The sequence below is a fragment of the Marmota flaviventris genome, chromosome 1 (genome assembly GCF_047511675.1).
Source record: "Marmota flaviventris isolate mMarFla1 chromosome 1, mMarFla1.hap1, whole genome shotgun sequence".
NCBI classification, from domain to species: Eukaryota; Metazoa; Chordata; class Mammalia; order Rodentia; family Sciuridae; genus Marmota; species Marmota flaviventris.
Window position 1 is genome coordinate 24,365,172 of NC_092498.1, and position 17,618 is coordinate 24,382,789.

Here is a 17,618-nt window from a genome sequence, read left to right on the forward strand (position 1 = left end):
GTGTGGACTTGAGCAAGTCCCTTTTTGCTGGTGATTATTATTATTTTTAAAAATATATTTATTTTTTAAGTTTTAGGTGGACACAATATCTTTATTTTACATTTATGAAGGTGCTAAGGATCAAACCCAGTGCCTCATGCATGCTAGGCGAGCGCTCTGAGCACTCAAGCCCAGCCCTTGCTGGTGATTATTATCAAAGGGAGGTGCTGAGATTCACCTCTCCTGAATGTTCCTCCTGAAAGGAGGTTCTGGAGGTTTCTGCGTTTCCTCTGGTGGTGGGATCGCCTCTGAGGGAAGTTTATTACACTAATGTGTGGTCTGGGATGTAAGTCAGACTGACTTGTGTTAAAACTTTCTTAACTTGATGTTTTGGCCAAACAGAAGAGTTGGCTCCAGAGTTTTCTCTTGGGGATTAAAAGACACTAGGACAGTTCACAGATAAAGTCTGGAATCTACAGGTAATACACTCAAAGGTTTTCTGCCAGGCAGCCCAAGGAAGCACTTTCAGAACAGGTCAGAAGTTAATGACTTATGCAGTATCTAAAAGAAAGCCTCAAAAGGCTTTGGTAAAGAGAAGATAGCAAATGAAACATCTGCATTACTGACAACAAGCCCCTCCCTACTGCTTCTCATTCTTGTTCAAAAACTACTGATCAAAGGTATCTTCCTGGTTTTTGGGAGAGAAGGGACAAAAAATTGATAAATGAGAGAAATTAAAAAAATAAAAAGAGTACAGCTATGCTTTATTTTAAAATGTTCTCTAAAAACTAGGAAGACCCAGGTCATATCCTTTAAGCAACAGTCATAATTCTTTTAGGGCAGTTTTCCTGTTCCTGTAAATAGAATAGTAAATGGACAAAAGTGCAGGAGAAACTCCTCTCGAGGGCAAGTGTCAGCAGGTAAAATGGTGAGGACTATTCTTTACAGCCATATGAGTTAGTATAAAGTTTTTATTGATTCTGAATTGGCACACTTATGTTCAGCAAAATTCTTCTGTAATATTCCTTTATAGAAATAGTTTAATAGTTTAATATCTTATTGTGGTCCCTCCTCTAAGAAAATCAAATTTCTTGCTCCCCCTTCTGGTTATTGATAATGGTCTAAAGATTAAAAAAATGACCAAAACAAAAACAAACAAAACGGTAAAAAAACAAAACACAAAAACAAAAAACTGGTTACCAGAATTGGGTACAACAGAGCATGCCTGTAATCCCAACCACTTGGGAGGCTGAGGCAGGAAGATCTCAAGTTCAAAGCCAGCCTCAGCAATTTAGGTCCTAAGCAACTTAGTGAGAGCCTGTCTCCCAAAAAAAGACAAAAAATAAAAAACAACTGGGGATATAACTCAATGGTAAAGCACCCCTGGGTTCAATGGGGGGGGGGGGCACAGAGATAAGGATAACAGCATCAGTTCCCCTGTTGGCCTCTGTTAGGTTTACTACATATTCAGTCTCATTGTCAATGGTTATTCTTCAAGTCCATAATTCCATAAGCACTTAAACTCTGAATATGTTGTAGAGAGTCTAACCATTTACCATAGAAAAATACACATATAGGATGCAAGAAATCAGACTAAATGTAGAGAAAACCAGTTAGGAACATACAAAATTTTTAGTAAAAGTTGTAATTGAATCCAGAAGATTAGATTTTATGTGCTATTTTTTATCAACAAGTAAATCTTTGTAAGCACTCTATTTAAACTATCAGGCAAATACAATATTTTGAAGAACTGTACCAAGAGAAGTATAATTCCTGCCTTGTAGAAATACACATATAAAAAATAGCTGGAGAAGGGTTTTGACTGCAAAAAAATAGGCAGGAAGGGAAGAAATGTTTTAAATCTTTTCAGACACTTGAGAGAGCACCAATTTTATAAGGGCTGCATTTTTTTTGCCCTCCCTCGCTACTCATTTTCTTTATCCCCATAAGAAATTAAGCATCAGAAGCAATCACAGAACAACAGGACCCATGCAGTAGGCCAGCAGCAACAGCGGGCCAGCCCCCGCCCACCATGGAGACAGCTAACAATCCATGTGGTCTCTGGCCAGGAGGCTCTCAACCTTCCTTTCCTAGCTTCACGAGTAATTAAGAAACAGGGGTGAACCAGTGCATAGGAACTAATCAGAAGTTAGAACAATAACTGTTTTCCCAACTACAGATCTTGACGGAGCTTCTTACAAGTGTTACTGTCACCTGTCAGAAAAGGTTGTCTTTCATTATAAAGAAACAGAAGGAAAAACAAAGCAACCAAACTCACCATCCACTCGGGCATGTGAAAAGCTGAGGTACCCTCATTACCGTCCCACTTCTCCATTGTGCAGGCTTGGGTAAGATATGTCCTGAAGCAAAAGGGAAAGCTTGTTTGGAAATGCCAGGGTTATCTGAGGGCCCCAAAGCAGACCCAAACCTGGTGATTCAGAAGGTCACTGACCAGGAGAAACCGCATCCCCTTTCACAGAAGCCTCCTATTCAAATCAAAATCTTTAGTCAACTGCCTAACAAATCCCTTACCAGCCAGCTTCAAAGCCTTCTGCTTCGGATTCAAAACCAGAGCGGTGCAAAGTTCTGCACCCTGGCACTGTACTTCCTTCAGGGCACTCTGTTTAGTGCTACCCAAACACTCTACCCCACCTCCCCAGTGGGGACTTTCTGCAGCAACAAACTGTCTTCCTTCTTCCCTGTGTATAAGGCACTGGTTAATTTTCTCCCGCCCCTAAGGACACGTCACTAGAGGTGCTGATACCAAGATCAATACAGATCGAGGTCAAGAAGGCGCTCCCATTTCTCAAGAGCTGCTAGATTTGAATCAGTACAGTAAACAGGCGTTTCCTTGAAATCAGAGTTCCTTATGGCTTTCAAGTTCAAATAGCTATGCAAAAGCTCCCCACCTGCTCCCACTAGGGGTCTGGCACCATGCTCTGGCATATCTCAAGTTAAATTCTTACTTCATGGGAAATTCAGATGGAGGCAGGGAAGACATTTTTGCAAAACCAAAACTTCTTAGAGGGCCTGAAGAAAGTTCTGGGGCCACTACTCCCTCTGCTGGCTCCCTGTACAATGTACACAAAGGTCTAAGAGCCTAGAGCTATAGAAACAGCATGGTGCTGCTACAGCAAGGTCAGTGAGGAGCCACCACAGCATGGGTTTGTTTACAGGAGGGCCAGGTTCCCAGCCAAGATTCATGCTAGTTTTTATTCACGGTTCTGTTATCAGGAAGAAACAGGATGCCAACCTGATAGCCCTAGAACTATTTATTACCTTAAAGGATCTCAGAAGTTCCTTCCACTTTGTGTCTCCACACCAGCTCCTTCCTCTCTAAATATCTCAGAAGTTGGGAAATAAGATATAACTAGTAAAAAGGTGATTTGACTCTATTCCCAAGTATATTATCCAATAAGAGTGGTAGAGCACTTGCCTTGCATGCTCAAGGCCCTGGGTTTGATCCCCAATGCCATACACACACATATACACACACATGGAAAAATCCTACCATAGATTTCAGACACAAGGGAGCCCAAGAAGACAAAACAAGACAGGCCTGCTTTGGCTCTATGAGCACCAGAGAGTCTTGTGTAATTCCCATTGCAGATGACAATTTCTTTGGAGCTGAGAGTCATAATGTCATAATTATGATTTTAGGTTCATTCCCTTTTAGGGCTATCACTGGTTAAGAGAATAGCTCTTTGGATATGGAATGGAAGGGAGGACAGTAATATCTAGGCTCTGAAGAGGTATTAAAAGATGCCAGAGAGGGAAGAATTCAAATGACTGATGAGAGGTATAAACTACAGAGAAAGGCAAGTGAAAACAGAACAGGACTGTTGGACCAGGTACACACACAGGTGTCAGGGATTAGAGATTACAGGGAGCGTAGAGAGCAGGTGCAGTAAGAAGAGAAAACAGCAGAGATAGAAGTAAGGAAGCTGTGGTAACAAATCTCTTGAGTGAAGCAACCACAGTAATGTCAAGATACAGAAGGCTGATGAGAGCCAGGTGCAATGGTGCACACCTATAATCCTCGTGGCCTGGTAGGCTGAGGCAGGAAAATTGCCAAGTTTGAGGCCAGACTGGGCAATTTAGTGAGAACTTGTCTCAAAATAAAAAATAAAAAAGGCTGGGGATCTAGCTCAATGGTAGAGCATCCCTGGGTTCAATCCCAAGTATTAAGCAAAAACAAAAACAATTAAACCATCCAACAAAACAACAACAACAACAAAAAAAAACAGCAGGCTGATGAGATGCACAGGATAAAGCCTGCTGAGGTCAGCGTGTCAACTTTGATGGAGTCTTAGCTCTCAGCAACTTCCAGTAATTGTCCTCAGGTCTTCCTTTAAATCCAAACTTCTTCAAATGAAAAGTCACATCTGATACCCAATTTCCAACGGTGTACTTCATCTGTACTTTAAATGCAACATGTCTAAAATCAAAATTATTCCTCCATCTTTCCTTCCATTTTTCACTTTTCTATTTATGCTAATGATGCCATTGCTCCCTCAATCAGATATGAAACCTCAGTCCTCTTTGATTTTCCTCTTTCCCCATGACCCTAATCATTGCCAATTATTTCTGAGCCTTCCTCCTCCAAGACTTTCTGCTATCCCTTTCTGTTCATTTCCACTGCCTCCTAAAAAGGATTCTAAAAATCCTTTCCGAGATGATCTTTCACTACATACCACTCTAAATATACTCTATCCTCCAGGATTACTTGCTATTTCCTGAGAGTAAAGACTATACAGTATGACAGCCATGAGCACAGGTTCTGGAATGACAGACTTGGGTTAGAATCCTGTGCTGCTACTTATTTAATCTCTCTATCCCTCCAGTTTTCTAATCTGTATGGTGGAAATAACTATAGTCATCTCACAAGATTGATGCAACGATTTAAGTAGGCTACATTAAGGACTTAATGATATCTCTTAATTTTATCATTCCTATGCTGTCCTTCACCACCTCAATGGATGTTCCAATGCTACTTTCTCAAATAAAAATGCATTGGTTTCTGTCTTCATATCCATCATCTTTGCTTATTCATATTCTCCAAGGTTCACCTGAAATGACAGCTCTACTATGAAACCTGACCTTAAAAATAGGATAATAGGATACAGCTTTCTGTATCTTGACATGACTCTGGTGTTTTGCTCAAGAGCTCCTTTGTGACCACAGCTTCCTTACTTCCACATTTGCTGTTTTCTCTTCCTGCTGCACCTCTAACACTGTTCTTTGGCTACATCATTATTCTTACCCTTCCTCATATCACAGTCACTGTGAACAGGTATTTATCTCTTGCCTGACTCCAGGCTCTTCAGGGGCATAGCAACTTCACTTTGCTTACAGTGCCTGACACAATAGAAGCTTAAGAAATGATCAACCATGTTTTAAAATTTCGTATACTTTGTACTCTGGGGCACCTTGTATAACTCAACATATTCAATATGTTTATTTTATAGGCTCTGCAATGTGATTTTATGTTTATATAGCTAGTTACATTACTGACCACAGGTATGACTTATTTGATGGTTAGTCCAGGGTAGGGTTTTAATCCTTAATTATAACACTATTTCTGTAGTAACATATAATCCATTTTCCATTGCTTGATCTACATCATAATGCTTCTAAGAACATATCAAATCCAAAGTCTATGTTACTGCTAATGTGGAGCCCAATCCTTAAAATAATATATTTCAGTAATCAGCAAATTACTACATATTGGCAATCTCATATTCTCTATATACTGATTTGTAAAGTATTATAGAAAATGGTTGCTTTCATGGTAGTATTAAATCCTGGAAGAAAGTGACTTCTAAAGAAACCAGGATTAGGAATTAAAAAATAAGCACAATTAAAATATATCACTTTATGGGCTGGGACTGTGGCTCAGCCGTAGCGCACTTGCCTTGTATGTGTGAGGCACTGGGTTCGATTCTCAGCACCATGGATAAATAAATAAAATAAAGATCTAGGGCTGTGGAGGTGGCTCAAGCGGTAACGCGCTCGCCTGGCATGCGCAGGCCGCTGGGTTCGATCCTCAGCACCACATAAAAATAAAATAAAGATGTTGTGTCCACTGAAAACTAAAAAATAAATATTAAAAAATTCTCTCTCTCTCTTTAAAAAAAAAAGATCTATCAACAACTAAAGGAAAAAAATATCACTTTTGTAGGCTAAGCTAAATGTTAACTTAATTGCATTTTTTTTTTTAGTATAGGTTTCAACTAAAATACACTTCATTTGAAAGCTGCAACCTCACTACATCTTTCTGTACTGATTCTGAAATGAACATAAAATATCAGCGGTTACATTTGAGAACTGAAGGTCCATTTACTGACAGGGACTGAGTAAGGCATGAGGTCTAGACATAAGTGCTAGTTATAAACTTGCTTCCAATACAATTTCTTTTTTTGGTTGTTTTTGTAGGGCTGGAGCTCAAACCCAGGGCTTCATGCAGGCTAGACAAACACTCTACCATTGCCCCCCGCCCTCCACCTCCAGTAAAACTCCATTTACCATAATGTGCCCTACAAGGCATACCTACAGCCAGAGCAAGAGTGAGACCAGTGCATGAGATTATAACACCTTAAATGATTAAAGGAGGAGTTAGTAATTTCAACAAAAAAGTTGTACTAACTATACCAGCCCCTACAACCTTTTGCTTTGCAAAAATTGTCTGGGTGAGTGAGCAGCTCAGAAGAATGTCATTTTAACTCCAAAACCAGCTCAAAGTCCTGTATGCCAGCAGTTCCTACCAATGGTGACTTGAGAGTGGGATCATCATTGAGAGTGTGTCAGATGATCCAAAGTCAGAGTGAGTACATGCTCAGAACTGAAGGAGAAAGCACGAAAATCTACTATTTCCAGAAGTCAAAGATAGAAAAAGAACCAGGCAATGAAGAAGTTACTAACACAGTAGAACAGTTTTAAATGAAAGGTGATGAATCTGGATCCTAGGGAGTCATAAGGCACAATGCAAAGAATACAAGAATGTAATCCTGTCCTCTATTCCTGGCTTGTCACTAATGGTTTTATTAGACTTTGGCAAGTCACCTGACTACTCTCTTCTTTGGTTTCCTCACTATAAGTGAGAGGGAGGGGAGAGGCTGAACTGGAAGGTTAGAACTGGTTCTTTCCAGTCCTAACATTTAATATTTCTAATCCATCTATTTTCTCTCAGGCTATAAGAAATGATAGTAACCATTCTTTAGTCACCCAAGTTACAGCTTATTACAGAGGCCAAAGTTTCTAACCTAGCTGGCTGGAATTGCCAGCTAGGCCTCAAATCTCCCTACCCCCTTCAACTAGGCACCTTACCTCTCAGTTCCTCACTGATTAAAAGACTCACACACTTTAGGCACATTAGACTCAGCATGGATCTTTACCAGTAAAGACCACAGGCTTAAAGTTTGATAGACTGGTTTGAAGGTGAGCTCTAGGACTTATCAGCTGTGTATCCTCAAGTAAACTACACAACTTTTTTGAGCCTTTGTTTTCTCATTTGTAAAACAGAATAAAAACACCTTACATTGTTTCTAAAAAGACTCCCCACCACCACCCCACCCCTGCAAAGGGAAGGGGGAAGAGTAAGGACTGCACAACACAATGATGATGGTGGAAAGAGGGAAGGGTGAGGAGAGAGGTAGGAAGGAAAAGAAAAAGAGAGTATAAGAAAAAGGGGATTAAGAGGAAAATAAATACTAAGCACTTACAAGGAAAGGGGAACTGAGAACAGTGGGAAAGGGAAGGAGAGGAGAAAGGCAAGAGGGGAGAAAGAACTTCATAAAGATTAAATAAGAAATATATATATATATATATATATATATATATATATATATATATATATATATATGTATACATATATGTATGTATGTATGTATGTATCTGGGAGTGGTGGCACATGCCTGTAATACCAGCACCTTGGGAGGCTGAGGCAGGAAGAAGGATTGCAAGTTTAAGTTCAGCCTGGACATTAGTGAGGCCTTGTCTCAAAATAAATTTTAAAAAAGGCTGGTGCCAAGAAGTTATCTTGTCCAAAACTAGATATAGCAGAGTAATACAAGACTACCTGGTTGAATCACCACTTATTAATTGGGTAACCTTGTGCCTCTGTTTTCTCATCTGTAAAACAAAGGAAATTAAGAGTATTGACCTTTAAGGATTACTGAGAGGAGCAAATGATATACAAAAAGCACTCAGAACAGTTCCTGGAACTTGTCAGTGATAATTAAAATTTACTATTATTATTAATAATTATAACATGTACATTCTTCTTACGAACATACCCAAATCTATCTTTTCTTCTATATATGGTGAATTCATTAATAAAACCATAAATATTTATTAGTGCCTACCATGTCCCAAGAACCTTATAGATAGTCTCAGCCTTTATGATGTTTAAAGTCTAGAGAGATGCAATTAAGTTAGTAATTACAATACAATTGTGAAAATGATAATGTCAGTACAGGGTTCTAAGGGAGTGTATGTTGCAAGGGAACCAATGACCTGTGTTGGGGGCATAGCACCAGAAAAGCTCCCCTTAAATGAAAAGGTAAAAGGTATGCAGGAATTGCTGGTGTGTGGTGAGGAGGGAGTGAGAACAGTATTTCACATGGAGAACAGAATGTGTACTACAAGATGTCTCCACCTCTCCTTTCTTCCTAAAACGAGATGTCTGAAGTCTAGCCATCATCATGTCCATTCATGTCCATCTAAATCAGTTTTTCCCAAACTTGAATGTGTGTATAAATTATTTGAAATCTTATTAAAATTCCCATTTGGATTTGGTAAGTCTGGATAGGTCTTAGTAGGTCCTAATATTCCTTTTTTTTTGGCAGTGCTGGGGATTGTACCAAGGCATTGTACATGCTAGGCAAGCACTTCACCACCAAGTTACATTTTTTTTGTTTTTAAACAGCTCTCAGAGGATGTCATTAACTGAGTCTACACTTTCAGAAGTAACGGCCTAAATATTTCCATTCCTGTAATGGCCTACTTTGATTTGTTAAATTCAATTTATTTATATGTGATTATCAACATAGTGATCGTTGTGAAATCTGATCATATCACTTCCTTTGCCACTAAAGCTCCACAAAATCAGATACAAACTCCTCAGCATGATGACATACAAGGCTTTTTGAGTTGGCCTCTGATACCGCTAGAGCCTCAGTCCTCTGTATTTCTAGCCCCTAGATTAGGTTAAAAATCAATTCTACAATTACTAGTTCCCCAGAGTGATCTCTATCATAGCACATATCAGTATGGATACTGATTTTAGTATGGATACTAAAATCAACCATTTGTCTATTTCCACACTGAAACTGTAAGCAATTTGAGGGCAGATATTATGCATTTTATCCCTGTATTCCAAGTGCCTAGCACATGGTAAACAATAATGAATATGTGAATGAAAAAATGACTTAATCAGGGGATGAGGGGCTACTATAGTTGTAGAGCAATTGTGTAGCATGTATGAGGCCCTAGAGTTGATCCAAAGCACTGAAAAAAAAAAGAGGGGGGGAGACTTAAAGAATAAATAGCTAGCTCAGAAGAAAGCCCCAAAGGATAACAGGTACCTAAAGAGTAAAGGGAAGAAAAAGGGAAACAGATACCAGTAAGAATTAACAAAACCATAAACAGAAACATAACTATGACAAAACTGCATGCCTACAATCTATCAACTTGGGAGGCTGAGACAGCAGTATCACAAGTTCAAGGCTGGCCTCAGCAACTTAGTGAGGCCCTAAGCAACTTAGCTCAAAATTAAAAATAAAAAGGGCTGGGGATGTAGCACAGCAGGAGAATGCCACTGGTTTCAATCCCCACTTTGTATGTATAAACAAACAAAGGACAAATAAATAAAATACCTAGTATAGCTAAATGGACCTCCTCATCACTGACTAGTCTAGTCAGTATTTCTCAGAACAATGCAGAGACTACAATATATTGAAGTCTGCACCAAGCCATCCTCTTCACATCCTCACACTCCACTCCCTGTTAAGTCCTTTAGAACGTGGGAGTGGAGTGTGGACTTAAATCTTCAATACCTCTGACACAGCTAATATAGCTCCATTTGGGTCAGGGTTCAGTTTGCTATATGGTTAACACCTCCAGATAAAACTGTCCTCAAAGAGAAATCATATTTAAACTTGAAAACAACCAGCATAAAAATCAGAAGGAATTTTCATTCAGGCCCCTCAATTTCTGGGAATAAGCTGGCATGCTGGCAAAAGGAGGCTGAGGCAAGAGGATCACAAATTCAAGACAAGCTTCTGCAATTAAGCAAGACCCTATTTCAAAATAAAAAATGAAAAATAGGACTGGGGATGTGGCTTCAGTACCACCAAAACACAACAACAACTGGGAATAAAGGATGAGGGGTAAAATAATGAAGTACAATGCCATTAAATAAACACTGACTGTGGATTTCTGACAATTTTTGTGTGTGTATGCGATTGAGCCCAGGGGTACTCTACCACTGAGCATCATTTCCAGCACTTTTTAATTTTTATTTTGAGATGGGAGTCTCACTAAATTACTAAGGCTGGCCTTGAATTTGCAATCCTCCTGCCTTAGCCTCCCAAGTCGCTGGGCTCACAGGCATGCGTTACCAACCCACCTTCACTATATTCGTCTTTTTTGGTACTGCAGATGGAATCTTAGGGGACTTTACCACTGAGGTACAACCCCAGCCTTTAAAATTTTTTTTTGAAAAAATTTATGACAGGGTATTCTAAGTTGTTGAGGCCTCAAACTTGAATATTCAATTTACTGAATCCATTAATTTGTTAATGGGCCTCTGGTTGTTTTTAATTTAGAGGCTATAAAAATGATGTTGCTATGAATATTCTGTTTTAAATTTTTTTAATTTGTTCTAATTAGTTATACATGACAATAGAATGCACTTTGACACACTGTATACAATGGAGCACAATTTCTCATTCTTCTGGCTGTACATGGTGTAGTCACACCAGTAGTATAACCATACATGTTTATAGGGTAATAATGTCTGGTCATCCTACCATCCTTCCCATTCCCACAGCCCCACTCCTCCTCCCACTCCCCTTTACACAATCCAAAGTTCCTTCATTCCCCTCACCCCACCCGTGGATCAGCATTTGTTTACCAGAGAAAACATTCAGCTTTTGTTTTTTGGGGGGATTGACTTATTTCACTTAGCATGATATACTCTAGTTCCAGATATGAATATTCTTGTAGATGTCTTTTAGTACCCTTATGAAAACATTTCTGTTGACTACCTATCTAGGAAAGGAATTGCTGGGTTATAAGGTGTGCATGTTTGACTAGACAGTTAACGCCAAGCAATTTTTTTGAAGTATTTTTACTAATTTATATATCTACCAGTAGGAAATCAGTGCTCCAGTTACTTCATATCTTTGGTCTTTTCTTTTTTCATTATAACTGGAACTGTGGCATGTACCACTATGCCCAGCTTGTTGCTTTTTCTTTTGTTTTGGTTTTTGATACTGGGGATTGAACCCAGGAGTGCTTTATCACTGAGCTATATCCCTGTCTTTTTATTTTTTATTTTGAGACAGGTAGTTGCTTAGGACCTAAGTTGCTGAGGCTAGCCTTTGTACTTGATATCCTTCTTCAGTCTCCTGAGTCATTGGATTACAGAGGTGCACTACTGTGACTGGCTAGCTTGTCGTTTTTAATAATTTGTTGTTTTGAATTATTTGGAAATGATTTTAGAAACAAGTTGCAAAAATAGTATAGATAGTTCCCATGTAAACTTCATCTAGCTTCTTCTAATGTTGATATCTTATACAATAATGGTAATTATCAAAACTAAGAAAGTGACATTGGTACAATACTATTAACTACAGATTCTAGTTGGAGTTCACCAGTTTTCCCACTAATGTCTGTTTTCAGTTCCCAGATCCAGTCCAGGCTCCCACATTGCATTTGGTTGTCCTGCTGTTACTTTCAACCTGTAACACTTCCTCAATTTTTCCAAGGCTTTTCATAACCTTGACAACATAAATCAACAGAATCCTGGAATATGGCTGTACATTGACTAGATTAAAAAAACAAATTAGTCAGGTGTGGTAGAGCACAACAGTAATTACATGGACTCAAGAGGCTGAGACAGGAAGATTGCAAGTTCAAAATCAGTCTCAGCCATTTAACAAGACCCTAAACAATATAGTGAGACCCTATCTCAAAATAAAAAAATAACAAGAGCTGAGGATATGGTTCAGTGGTTGAGCACCCCCGGGTTCAATCTGTAGTCCCCCCCAAAACAAACTTGTTTGTTATCTACTAATCTCTTTTGATCAATTTTTAATAAAATGAAGATATTAGCCTTTATTTTTCATTTTTTTGGTATGGGGATTGAACCCAGGGGTGCTTTATCACTGAGCTACATCCCCAGCACTTTTTAGTTTTTATTTTGAGACAGGGTCTTGCTAAGTTGCTGAGTCTGGCCTTGAACTTGCTTCCTTCTGCCTCAGCCTCCCAAGTTGCTAGGATTACAAGTGTGCATGACTGCACCTGGCTTGTCTTGATTTCTGATAAACTTATGCCTTAAATGTTCAGAATCCCTCCCTTCTTAATCAACATGAAGTACAACTGTACATTAGTACAGTCATCTATTAATATCTGTGGGGGACTGGTTCCAAGACACCCCTTTTCCTCATATGAAAATAGGTAAACACTCAAGTCCCTCATCTAAAATGGCATAGTACTTTCATAGAACCTGCATATAACCTCAAGAATGCACTTAATAGTTGATCTAAATTGTTGGGAATGATGACAAAGTCTGTAAGTGTTCAGATACAATTATTCCCCTAAATATTTTCAACCCATGGCCAGTTGAATCCAAGATGTAGAACCAGGAGACACAGAGAACTAACTATATAGTAACTCTGTTTCCATTAAGGAATCAACAGGGCCTAGGGGCTGGGGTTGTGGCTCAGAGGTAGAGAGCTCACTGGGCATGCGTGAGGCACTGGGTTCGATCGTCAGCAACATATAAATATAAAATAAAGATATGTATCTACCTATAACTAAAAAATAAATATTTGAAAGAAATCAACAGGGCCTTGGAGATGGGGTTGTGGTCAGTGGTAGAGCGCTTGCCCAGCATGTATGAAGCACTGGTTTTGATTCTCAGTACGGCATTGAAATAAATAAAGGTCCACTGACAAAAAAAAAAAGAGAGATCAACTGGGCCTAAACAGTTTCAGAATTGTTGGTCTGTTTTCTAATTTTTCTGGAATGAGGGTTACAATACTTTTTTTATGTTAAGAGGAAAAAAAAAACTTATGGTAGACAGAATAATTCTGGCCTAATATTTTTTCCTTTGTCACAGAAGAAAAAAAAGGAAGAATAGATGCAGGCAGTTTTTTGTTGTTGTTTGTTTTGTTTTTGTTTTTTAAATATTTTTAGTTATAGATGGACACAACACCTTTATTTTATTTGCTTATTATTTGTGTGATACTGAGAATTGAACCCAGTGTCTCACATGTGCTAGGCAAGCATTCCACTCAGCCCCGATGCAGGCAGTTTTATAGGTTTGGTAGTAATAAAATAAGGGAATTCACATCTACCAGGTTCCCATACACAGTGAACTTGGACAATAATATCAATTATGGGGTTCAGGAAAAGGGTTATAGGAGAATCAAGAAGCATCAAGAAGCATTACTGGTTTACAGTATTTTAAAAATAGATAACTAGTGGCCAAAGAAAGTTTCTAAGTAGGCAATAATCTGTGCAGAATGATGTGACAAAATATTTTCAGGAGAGAGGCTTACTTTGTGTAACTGATAAGTCAGTTAAAGAGACTCTCAGGTGTAGTGGCATATGACTGTATTCCTGCTACTCAGGACGCTGAGGCAGGAGAATCAAAAAGTTCAAAGCTAGCCTCAGCATATTAAGACGACCTTCAGCAATTTAGTGAGACCCTTTCTCAAAATAAAAAATAAAAGGGCTGGGGATATAGCTTAATGGCAAAGTACCCCTGGGTTCAATCCCCAGCACCAAATAGATAGATAGATAGACAGGCAGATTGATTGACCCTAAAGAGGTTAAAGTCTGGATTTCCAGATTATAATCATGTGAAAGAAAAAGGATATAAAATTTGAGAAATCACATAAAGGAAGAACTAGCAGAATCTAGACAATGATCTGGATTTAGAGTCAAGGTTTTAAGTTTCAACTTCGTAGTATCAGTTTTCAACACAACACATTCAAATTCCATGTATCCAGAAATTATATCATTGCATTTTTATGTTTGTGATAATTACCTCTACCTAGCACTTTTCTGCCAAAAAATTCTGACTGATTTTCAAAATCCTTTGGCATTTCACCTTTCCCATGATAGTCAAATAGAGAATATTCCAATGCGTTCCAAAGCAAATCAATCAAGCATAACCAGGATTAGCAGATCTTTTTACAGCCACAAACAAGATACTATATATTTAAAAACAAAAACATTCCTCTCATGCTAACCAAATCAGGATTAAGAACTGCTGATCATCATCTGAAAAAAGAAAAGAAGAACTCTTCTAAAATAAGTGAAATTAATTGCTCACCTTTAATAATTATTTTAATGTTTCTTCATTGAGCCTGTTTTCCATAGTTTTCATTAAATGTGGCTCCCTCTCTCAAAGACCTCCACATTTTCAAAAATAAAACAAAAAGTTACAGTAGAAAGTGGCTTTAGAAATTTTATAATTAAATCATAATTTTCTGTAGAAGAAAAAATAAAACTCAAAAAATTCGAAAATGTTGCAAAAACTACACAGCTAACTATTGGCAGACAAAAATCTGTACTTCCTAAGTCCTCTATTCAATATTATTTCTCTATTCTCATCTGCTCTCATCTTAGAACTATTGTGGTTGGAAGCACTAAGAAAATATTAAACCATTCTTTTCTGTGAAAATAAAAAAGAAACGAAAAACATAATAAGGAGCAAAAATATAAATAGAATATAATTCTTAAAGAAGAGCTACTGAATAATTTTCTTTCTATCCCCTCAAATAACCTATGAGTAGTCAATTTCTAGAACTTATATTAATAAATGATAAAAGTACTTGTATGGTACTTTAAAGTACTTGGAGACAAATATATATAATACACCGAATCTTACTCTCTGAGGTAGTTATATTTTATAAGGTTGCAAAGAATACTAAATTTGCCAATACTGAACCATTGCTCCTAGGGGAAATACAAGTTTTGGTTCCTGTGTTGTAGCATTTTTGTTAATCAATAGATAGCCTAATTTTATTTGTATTTCTGAGGGGTTTATTTTGTTTTTTGCAATGCTATAGGGATTGAACCCCTTGCCTCACACATGTTAAGTACATACTTTATCACTAGCTACATCACCAGCCCTATGTGTATTTGTTAAAAGATGTCATAGTTAATATATATTGTTGATTTATTTAAATCAAACCCACAATGAACAATATGATAACTCTACTTGAACCAAGCTTATCTAAAATGTTTTATCTCTCAGACTTTTTGTGCTTAGAAATATAATACTTTGGCAATATACTCAAGGGCCATTTTAATTTTGGGGGTACTGGGGATTGAACCCAGAGGTGCTTTATTGCTGAGCTACATCCCCAACCCTTTTTTAATTTATTTTATTTTTATCTTTATTTTTTGGTACTGGGGATTGAACTCAGAGGCACTTAACCACTGAGCCACATCCCCAGCCTTTTATTTATTTATCTATTTATTTAGTATTTTATTTAGAGACAGGGTCTCATTGAGTTGCTTAGTGCCTCAATACATTGCTGAGACAGGCTTTGAACACACCATCCTCCTGCCTCAGCCTCCCAAGCCACTGCACCTGGCTTATTTTTTGTTTTGAGACAGAGCCTTGCTAAGTTGCTTAGGGCCTCACTAAATTGCTGAGGCGGGCTTTGAACTTGCAATCCTCCTGCCTCAGCTTCCCGAGTTGCTGGGATAATAGTTGTGCACCACCATGCCTGGCTTGAGGGCCATTTTAAATAGTAAAAGTCAGGAAAAAAAAAAAAAAGGAAATGAAATAATTTAAAACCCATGCAAAAAAATTTTTTAAAGTGACAATACATTGATCACAAAAAGGACTTGACATATATAAGAGATGAAACAATAAGACAGAGCACTGTTTTGTTTGACCTCAGCTGGAAACATGCATATAGGGTGACTCAACTTTTTGCCACTCTGTGCAGTGTCCATAAAGAATACCAAAAAGGACCACGGGTATTGATTTTGAAGTTACAAATAAATTTCAGTGAGCACACAAATCCACAAACAAGGTATCTGCAAATAGCGAGGAGTGACTGTGCTACCGGATTCCCTTGCTCTGGATTCCTTTGCTCTAGATAATTCCAAGGCAAATTTACCCTGATGTTAAAGATTCTCAGAGAAGTCCTACTTGCAGGTGCTAAAAGTACCTCTTGTGAAGTTCATAAATCACCTCAACTTTGTTTTTAAGCACACATGTGCTAGTCAAAATCTTCTGCCCAATCCAAATGTAACAGTGACAGGAAAAAGTAGAAGAGAATTCAATCTATTTTCTTTTATTTTTGGGTAGATCAGACCCAGGGGCGCCATGTATGCTAGGCTACCAATCTACAGCCTGTCAATCTATCTTCTTAAAGCAATATTCACCAACATTGTAGTGTTAACTGGAGCCTACGACTGGATGCAAGAGCAAGTCTTAAACAAGTATAAGTGTAGGCTTATAATGGGTCATATTCAGACATGCAAACTATCTCTACCCAAATAGGCATACCCATACTTGGGCTGTCTGGCTGCTGAAAACAACCCTGGCACACATACAATTCAACCTATTAATTCTTTTTTCTTTTTCCTTCTTCTTTTTTTGTACTAAGAATTGAGCCCAGGGTCACCTTACTACTGAGCAACATCCCCAGTCCTTTTTATTTTGAGACAGGGCTGGCCTTAAACTTGCTACCTCAGCATCTTGACTTGCTGGGATTATAGGTGTGCACCACCATGCCCATCTACAACCTCATTATTCTGCCATGCTTCCTTACTCAGTCTCTTCCTCTTGTCTCCATACCAACTGTCAAATGTTCTCTATTCTTCTCAAATATCCAACTATAATATCTATCCTGTGCTCTCATTACTTCTACTCCTAATTTCATAGAAAAAAAACTAGATTAAAAAATGTGTTTCCAACTTCTTGACAATAAATCCTATAAACTTATCCATATTCATCCTCCCCTATTACCTTCCTGTTTTAACAGAACAGAATTCTATCTGCCCAACTAAATAAAATCCTACCAGTGCCCATAATCAAACTCTTTCATCTTCTTGGGGACTACTCACCATCAATTATCCCTTCTCACTTCTGTTTCTTCAACTTTTCACCCACTATTGGCTTCTTCCCATCGGCACAAAACGCATTCAGGTTTTTCCATCTCTCCAAAATAAATTTTCTACCTTCCTTTCAGGTATTGCTCTCTGCATTTATCTTCAAAGTCAACTCCTTGGATTTCTAAACTCACTATGTCCCTCTTTTTTTTTTTTTTTAACTTCCATTCAGTCCTGAATCTTTTATGGTCTATCTTCTGTTTCTGCCAATCCAATGAAACTATTTGTGCCATCCATGGTCACTGTATCCTTGCTGCTAAATCTTTTTGTTT

The 17,618-nt window shown here is 38.1% G+C and overlaps 1 protein-coding gene across 3 annotated transcripts in view; it reads right to left on the reverse strand.

The window, feature by feature from the left end:
- Ahcyl2 (adenosylhomocysteinase like 2) overlaps positions 1 to 17,618 on the reverse strand; it is a 193,257-nt gene that overhangs the window by 65,101 nt on the left and 110,538 nt on the right. Inside the window, exons 1-2 of one of the 3 annotated variants that reach the window (XM_027950124.2) lie at positions 2,512 to 2,619; positions 2,258 to 2,339 (exon numbers count right to left, since the gene is read on the reverse strand). The exons of the other annotated variants lie outside the window; for them this stretch is intronic. Coding sequence (XP_027805925.1) covers positions 2,258 to 2,314 — 57 coding nt within the window. The 5' untranslated portion in view covers positions 2,315 to 2,339; positions 2,512 to 2,619. Of the gene's footprint in view, positions 1 to 2,257; positions 2,340 to 2,511; positions 2,620 to 17,618 lie in introns of those variants that run through there. 3 annotated transcript variants of the gene reach the window in all.